The sequence below is a fragment of the Salvia hispanica genome, chromosome 4 (assembly GCF_023119035.1).
Source record: "Salvia hispanica cultivar TCC Black 2014 chromosome 4, UniMelb_Shisp_WGS_1.0, whole genome shotgun sequence".
NCBI lineage: Eukaryota > Viridiplantae > Streptophyta > Magnoliopsida > Lamiales > Lamiaceae > Salvia > Salvia hispanica.
In genome coordinates, this window is record NC_062968.1 from 42357769 (window position 1) to 42366479 (window position 8711).

Here is an 8711-nt window from a genome sequence, read left to right on the forward strand (position 1 = left end):
AAATTACAATGAGCATCTGTGGTATTTTATTAGGCGAGCATTAAAAAAAGTATATACTATAAAGTTCCATTGAGTATTGTCTCCTAAAAACAATTCAAATATCAAGTATTGTTATTTTTTTTCCTATTTAAGGCTATTGCTGACTTTAGATAAAAAAAATTATTATAAAAAAAATTTAAGATATCAAATTTAACAAATCAGATATAGAAATGGGTATAGCAGATGGATAAGATATCAATTTTATGTCAGCGCACCAAGGTCCCAAATTCGACATGACCTTTATATTTCTGTTTACTTATTAACAGGGAAGAGCTATTGACGAGTTATTGACGTTTAATATAATGAATTTTTTTAAAAAAAATTTATACCAGTACTTAAACTTGACATATAATATCACAAACTTAAATAGTTGTTGAATTTTTTCCATCAGCAACAAAATCCAAATATATTAAAATGAGATGAAGAACCATATATGACTTTTATGTGCTTTGCAATCACATTACCATCATTTTTCATGGCAACCATACCTTATGTGATACAATAACAAAGGAAATGTAGCTGCATTTTGTCGTTGGTGGAAAAAATTCAATAATTATTCAAATTTGTAGAAAAAAATAATTTTTTCAAAAGTTTCATGATATTAGGCTCCAATATCTCAAAAAAGCGAGTAACAAATCAAACTAAAGGTTGCTCCCAAAATTGGAAAACTTAAAAGAGAAAAGTTGATTGAGAATTATTTGTTGGATGGGAGCGTATGCATAATGCATCCATTCATTTGAGATGACCAATTTTGTCACAAGGTTCTAATTGTCATTTTCAAAATTTCATGCCCACACTATGGCTTCCTTTTTTATAAAGTTTGAATTGATCACCGACCTACCCAAATCCACATTAATTCCAGTTTTAATGGATATCATGTCGTAGACGATATAATTTAGGAGATGTTAAATTTGATGGACACTTATTCACAATGATTCCTTTTATTTATGATCTTCCTTCCAAATTTAATTCATGCACCAGTTATATCTCATTCAAGTAGTGTAATAAATCCCGAACCTTACAAGGGATACCAAATCTAACGTGTTCTATTCTTTACCTTCAACTGATTTACTAAATCACAAATGAGCATTCACAAGTCAATAGTGTCAATGTGCTTGCTTCCTCCATCTTTTTGTATATATTTCACTTTAATCTTATATATGAAGTTTAAAAAATAAAAAGTGGATGGAAAAAATAGTATATAAACCCTATCTTTATATACTATTAATTTTATAATAAAATGTGAATGAAGTAAGTTAGTGAAATATACTCTAAAATCCAAAAGAGTAAAAATGAAATAAGATATTACTTCCTCCGTCCCAACTAAGTTGAGTTGTATTCATCCGTCCCAATTAAGTTGAGTTGTATTTCTCTTTGGGATGTCCCAACTAAGTTAAGTCATTTCATTTTTTAACAAAAAACAAAACATTCAATTACTCTTATTTTATTCTACAATCTACTTTACTTTCTCTTTATCTTTCTACTTTATTCCTCTTTTCTACTTTTCAACACAATTTCTTAATCTCAGTGCCCAAAAGTCATGTATCAATTTAGTTGAGACGGAGGGAGTAAATAATAAGATGTCACAAATGGAAAATTGAACGCATAATGACAGACATGAGAGGAGTGTATACATTTTCTTCTATTTTGTCTCAATATGTTGAATAAGATATTTGATTGTACTCCCTTCGTTTTATAATAATAGAGTCATTTTTTTAGCACGAAGATTAAGAAATAGATGTATGATGTATTAAATAAATAAATATTAAGTATGAGAGAGAGAAAAGTAGAGCAAATAAAGTAAGAACGAGAAATTATGTTACTTTTTGTTAAAAGAAAAAAATAATTAAGTACTATGAAACGTTATAAAATAGAAAAATTACTCAAACGAAGTAAGTATACAATTTTGCCACATACCCCAGAGAATTCCAATGATGTGATCTCGAGGGGCTCTCCAAATAGTAGTATAATAAAGTCATGCGTTATCTTTATTATTATGTTATAAATTTAATTATTAACTAATCCCAACAAAAGTTATTGGTATATGTAAGCAACAGAAGTGTGCTGGTCATACAAAAAAAGGGGCAAATTAGAAAAGTACGGGCAACAAGGTAGGGTAACCTGAATTTGGTTAGACCTAATGCAAGATATAAAGTGTAAGTACAATGGAACATCACAAATAGCATATGGCACACATATATACCATACTGGCTAATACTCCATCCGTCCCATAAAAGTTGAGTCGTATTCCTTTTTAGTCTGTCCCAACAAAATTGAGTCATTTCCTTTTTTAACAAAAGACAAAACATCTAATCACTTTTACTTTATTCTATTATTTACTTTACTCTCTCTTATCTTTCCTACTTTTTTCATCTCTTCTATTTATTTAATCTAAATTCTTAATCTCCGTGCATAAAAGTTTTATCTCAACTTTTATGGAACAGAGAGAGTACTATTTTAACTAGTTTATACTAATGACACTTAAAACTAGAATCCTTAAACTTCGATTTGTTATTAGAAATTAGTAGTATAAATTTTTGTAGAAAAATATTAGAACCCCCTAGCTTGTCAAACGAGCAACTTATTAACTCAAAATAAGGCATATAAGATTGAGAAATCTTATGAAAAAAGATTTTCACTATTTATTTAAAAGCTCAATGATACACACACTCCCAAGCATATTTAACCACTAACATGCACGTGCTTTGCTTTCTCTCTTTTACTCTTTCTCTGCAACATCATGTGCTTCACCTTTTGCTCCAAGACCAAGAGCAGAAGAAGGTGACTCCCAACAGATGCAGCATAATATCCTCCCCACCCATAGCATACAATAATGAATATACGAACATGAGATGAAACATGAAACACTGCAAAAATACAGTATGACCCCGACCCGTGTAAATGGACGAGCTCTTCTAGCAAAGTGTTCCCATAAACCATGTTTCAGGTGGTCCATGGTTACCGTGATTCTTCACTGCCACAACAGATGTAGGCCCAATAGCACACATGGTTGTTGCCACAATTTCGAATTTCAGTCATCATTGCTACTGATTCAATACAACTCAACAAGCATTTCACCTCTGATTTGCTTTATCATTGCAAGATTATGCATCACACACAAAATATTCCAGCACTTCATGACCACCCCTTTAACTCCTTTTTCCCATGCTAAAATATTTTTAAACCAGAGAGAGATATATAGTTCACGTCAGAGAAGCAAGGCTTCATCACCGATACTGGCTTTCAACCTGTTTTAACATAGTTCTGTACCTGCAGGAATTTAATGTTAAGAGACATATGTCGATGTATACATATGTAAAAAGAGACAGATAATAAAGTGAGCAGAGTGTTTGCCATTATTGCCCAAAGTTTCCAACTTTACATATGTTTCAAGAGTGGATGTCACTCACCCTTCGTCACTTCCAATGGTGGCTATAGAAAAAAATGATACCAGTGCTCACTCTCAATTCTCAATGTGATCATATTCAGTTACCTTAGTAATTACTCTCAACAACAATTCAGAGTGTTATGATGACTATTAAGGGCTGACTGGTAGACTTGCCAAGAACATCTAAGCTTTCTAGCATAAGAGGATACAGATAAGGTATTGATTTTCCCTAATATTTGATTTAGGAATAGCAACTTGTGGTATCTGCGGATGATATAAGTACACAGAAAATGGTACCTCCACAGGATAATAGAACCTTGTGATGAGGAGAAACTGAGCACTCAGCTTGCAGAACTGACCTGATGCGATTACTGCGGAGGGAACTAGAATGCGATTTCTTGAAGAATTTGCAGTGTATTCTGATGAACCTGTGATGACATTAAAAACTGAATAGCTCAATATCTGCGCAATGAAGACGCACATAATTGATTTTCCTAAGCTAACAAACTGGACTTGGTGAAGAAACAACTTAAGTATTTCAAGTCCAATATAACTTCCATGTGAGTTTAAGATCAAAGTGATACATGATGACATTCACCAATTAACGTTTCATTAGTCCAAACACAGTGCAGATCGGATTTTTACTTGCTCAATTTCACACTAATGATATAAATACAGACTGCAGAACTTCAAGAGGTTGTCGAATATCTTGTGTTATTATGTGATACCATTTGAACCCTGTTGTAGCATATAGAAGTAAGGATCTCGAAACTTTTTTATCCATCTTCCCGAACTCTGTGAATTCTCTCTCAGATTAAATCATTTCTTATTTTACAAATTCTACAATTTCTATCCCAATCATAAACTCCAAATAACTAGAGAAATACTACTAGTTAATTAATTATTAGTAATAGAAATACCATGCAAGTTGACTTTAACTTAATTTAATGTAAGAATATTGTAACTTATGCGTTGATTCTTTTCTCGATTCAGTGCGTGTGTGTGTGCACGCAAGAGAGAGAGAGAGATACCCATTCTAGATGTTGTGCTGTGATTCCAGAAGTATTTCCTGCATATATACCACCCAATACCTGATTTTGCAGGAAATTAGAGATTAGGTAAATCAAAAACTCATCTGTTTTATATGAGAATTCACGATATTTTGATGCTAAAACAAATCTGAAGTTTGTGTAGTGCCAATCTCTAATCTCAATTCAGTTAATCCAAAGAGTCTCATTTTTACAAACTTCACCAAGCATCATTTTTTCAATAATTTTAAGATAAGAATATGGACTAAGAAATGATTCCTGAATCAACGGTTACCTTGGAAACAGTTTCAAGGAACATGCCAGGTCGCACAGGTAAAGGTTTACGACCAGTAATGCTAGCCTGGAGATCAAGAGTTGGAGTTAAACTGATGCACCGCCTAGTTCACAAGGCTCCTATAAGAAGATTTGGTCTATAGAACAGAGTAACTGACCCTTCCTGCACCTTCTTGGTTATCAGAATTATCTGCACCTTCATCCTTTCCTTGCATTACACTTTTTATCATGTTGCGTACAGTTATTCCTGGTCTTAGAGCAACAAGTTTAGCCAAAAAATTGACCTGTTATAATTGACACACCTCAGTTAGTAAGAACAATTTCATACTATAAGGTAGTGACTGACAGAAATATAAGGACCTCTGGTTCAGGTAGCGTATTGAGACCGCGATCATTTCTTTCATCTAGTATTCCACCACCCATCATGCCCCTGGCTTCTTCTCTGATCAAAACAAGCCTTGCAAGTAGCTTTCTATCGGGAATGACAGGACGGGATTCCATTGTCTGCACAAGCATAATGAACAAGAGTCATGACTGTAAAACCTATTCCTGAAAGCTAGATTAAATAATGCCCACTATTAAGGCCGCAAAAAACACTAGGCATGATGTTTTTTAACGAGAGAGAATTTCGATGGGTGGATTCCTTTGGACTTGGACCGATTCTTTCTGCGAGCTTATAAAGTAGTTATTAGCATACACGAAGGCCAGTTAATTAAAAAATATCAAGGTGCTCGAGATATAATATTATATGCTACTTCTTTCAATATCTTCAACAACTATCACGGGATAGTAGGAATATAATTTCTCGCATACTCAAATGTTACCAAAGCAGCATCAAAAGTCGCCATACCTGCATCGATGTATTCAGCATCTTATAACAGACTTTACTGTTTACTTTAATTATTCCATAACCGATTATACTTCTAGTTAGAAGCAGCAATGCTGTCCAGATGTTATTAGATAGAAATAGCAATAGTTAAAAGATGATGGATGAAAGCAGCAAAGTATAATTCTGCATAGAACGCACCTCCAGAAGATCATCAGCCTGGTTAGCTATATCATTCAAATTGGCCCCTGGAAGATGAACTTTTGTGCCATTGTCACCTTGAAATACGCCGCCACCTGCAGCCACACGCCTCAATAATTCCTGTCTGCTCTCCTTTTGGGGTGTTCTGCAGAGCAGGCCAACAACTTGAACCTAACCAAGTAGAAATATTCATTCAACAAGAGCTCTAGCAGATACTGTGAAAGAAAAAAAATCGATAATGGATAAGTTAAAGGTCTCACATGAGGAGGACATTTTTTCGTCAGATGAGATAGTACAGTCTCCTTAATAACCTCCAAGAGTGACTTCCTCTGAGAGTGAGAAGAATAAATGAACAAATACATAAATCATAGTACTTGTCAATGAACTACAAAATTATCAGTCAACAAGAACAAAACTGATAGAAATCCATATGATTCCATCATAAAACCAATTGGTGATATGATAAGTGACCCTTGAGACTAATATGGTGGTTTCAGTTCTCTCTTTACACGCCCATCCTCAAACCCTTCACGGTAACCCTTTGTGGACTTTTTCTTGATTGAGTTGGACCAGCCCTCTATTGAACTAGCCCAAATTTAAAGTTCATATATGGTTGGCTCAATCAATTTCCAATGTCAGTTCAGATATTCTGGGTTAGTTAAATTTAACCCACAATTGGCAACCCGATCTAATACCATGATAGAAACCTATAGAGTTCCATCTTAAAACCAATTGGTGATGGGAGAAGTGACTCATGAAACTTATATAGTGGTTTCAGTACTCTCTTTACACTAATGTGGGATATTGTTATAGTATTAATTTATATTTCATTTGCCAACCTAAGCTATTGATGTCCAGTCCAATATGCAATCCCGGTGTAGCAACATCTTCAACATAGATCATTGATGGTATCAAGTGCACAATCATTTCAAACAAATTTGAAAATATAAAATATCAGTCGCCTAACAAGCTTATTTTCTATGATGACTTGCTGGTAGGAAATTTCAATCATTACCTTATCATCTTCATCCCGTGCAGCAAGCTGTATCATGTAATCGAGAGCCATCATAAACCCCGACTCCATCTGATCAACTCTCTTGCCAATGACTCCCTGTGCAGCCAATTGGACTGCCACCTCCTCAGATGCTTCATCCATGTTCATATCCTCCAACTACTCATACACATTAAAAAGGTATTAGAAATGTCTACCATACAACTTGCTTATATGTCAAAATATGGACAAATCTGTATGATCCGGAAATTCTACAAAATTTAAAAAGCAACATTTGTTCCGTAGAACTTGTTCTTAATATTCATTTGACCATAAGTTAATAATAACCAGAGGGCTGTAGTTCTGAATGTCCATGCCCTAGGTTACAAAACATTTCTTAATGCTTGAAAATGAAAAGTTTGAGTACGAACATAACACCGCCTAGAAAACTAACAAGAGTTCATGATTTTCTTTTGAATGATTAACACATGCCAATAAATACTTCCATCATGTACTTTGGTAATTTCAGCTCACACTATATGGAGCATTTCTGAAGAATATTAACACATATTCTGCACAATTAGTTATCTATGTCTTAAATTAGTTTCAGCACAAGTATATTCAAGATGCAAAATTAGGTACCACAGTCGATATCGGCGAAGTTCCCAATAAAATTAAGGGGTATTGGCGCTTAATATCCCGAAACTTTCCAAAAGTTTGTTTTTACACACGAACTTTAAACTTGACATATACTATCATGAACTTATATAGTTGTTGCATTTTTATCACCAACAACAAAATCCGACTATATTTCACTTACCATCACAACACATCGGATATGGTTATCAATGCAAAATGATAGTTATGTGATTACGAAAATATGATAATATATCCCGATAGTCGGATTTTGCTAAGGGTGATAAAAATGCAACAACTATATAAGTTCATTATATGTCAACTTTAAAGTTGGTGTGAAAATTTTGTAATATTAGGCGCCAATACCCCTGAAATGAAAGAGTAAAATTGAGAAAGAAGAAAACAATTGAAGACTTACGAGCTTAATCATCTCTTCAAGAACAGAGGTGACCTGCTCTCCACCTTTGAGCAAGGCTTGGTACTGAGAAGCATCCCATTTTTCCTCTCCTGGTCCCTTAGAAGTATCATCGCCGTTGATGGTGGCGCCGGCATGAGTAGCGGAGAGAGATGGGAAATTAGAGCGTGAAGGGGTGTGTTTAAGGTAATAGCTTCTCCGGAAAATAGATTGGTGTGAATTTGTAACACAAACGGAGGAAAAGGCGGTGGAGGGAACTCCGGCATACGCCATGCTTCAACTCAACCGATAATGTGCATTTCTCAATTTTTGCGATATTAAATAGAGTGAACTACACAAATGGTGCCCTGGACTATGGGTTTTTCTCGCCCATAGTCCCTGGACTTTAAAAATATCGCCAGTAGTTCCTGGACTAAGGGTTTATCTCGAAATTGGTCCTTTTGGCTTTTTTTGGTACGAAAATACCCTTTGATATTATTTTGGGGGGTTTGGGCAATTTGGTCTTTTTACACTTTTAACATTTTAAATCTGATATTATTTTAGTTATGTACTAACTTTGATATTATTTCAAAATTATCATTCTTCTTTCATTTTGTTATTCTTCACTGAATTTTTTTTTATTTCAATATTAGATTTAATTTTATAAAATTAAATTTAATATTTAGATTTTTAAATATCAATAAATTTTTTAATGAAAACTATTAATTCATGGACACTATAAATATTGATTAAAACTATTAATTTTTGTTATTTAATATAATATTCAATTGAATTGAAGAAGTACAGAAAAATAATATTAATCATGATGGAAAAATAAGAGTTATTCTATTTAGCCTCCGTTCGGTTGTTATAATTGCTTGTGATTAAATATTATGAAGTTGACAAAAATTTGA

The 8711-nt window shown here is 33.7% G+C and overlaps 1 protein-coding gene across 2 annotated transcripts; it reads right to left on the reverse strand.

The window, feature by feature from the left end:
- Window positions 1-2643: 2643 nt before the first annotated feature.
- Window positions 2644-8105, reverse strand: LOC125221980 (protein PEP-RELATED DEVELOPMENT ARRESTED 1, chloroplastic). 2 transcript variants are annotated; one of them, XR_007176451.1, is made up of 10 exons: window positions 7822-8105; window positions 6792-6947; window positions 6037-6105; window positions 5777-5947; window positions 5110-5253; window positions 4908-5033; window positions 4751-4816; window positions 4459-4518; window positions 3725-3855; window positions 2644-3309 (listed from the first exon to the last, which is right to left on the reverse strand). XR_007176451.1 is itself a non-coding variant. In XM_048124348.1 (10 exons), exons 1-9 carry the CDS (start codon window positions 8089-8091, stop codon window positions 3811-3813), a joined length of 1107 nt encoding a protein of 368 aa, XP_047980305.1. In that variant the 5' UTR covers window positions 8092-8105; the 3' UTR covers window positions 2644-3309; window positions 3787-3810. The 2 variants fall into 2 exon arrangements, 1 of the variants encoding a protein (XP_047980305.1); XM_048124348.1 differs by having other exon boundaries at window positions 3787-3855.
- Window positions 8106-8711: the final 606 nt, after the last annotated feature.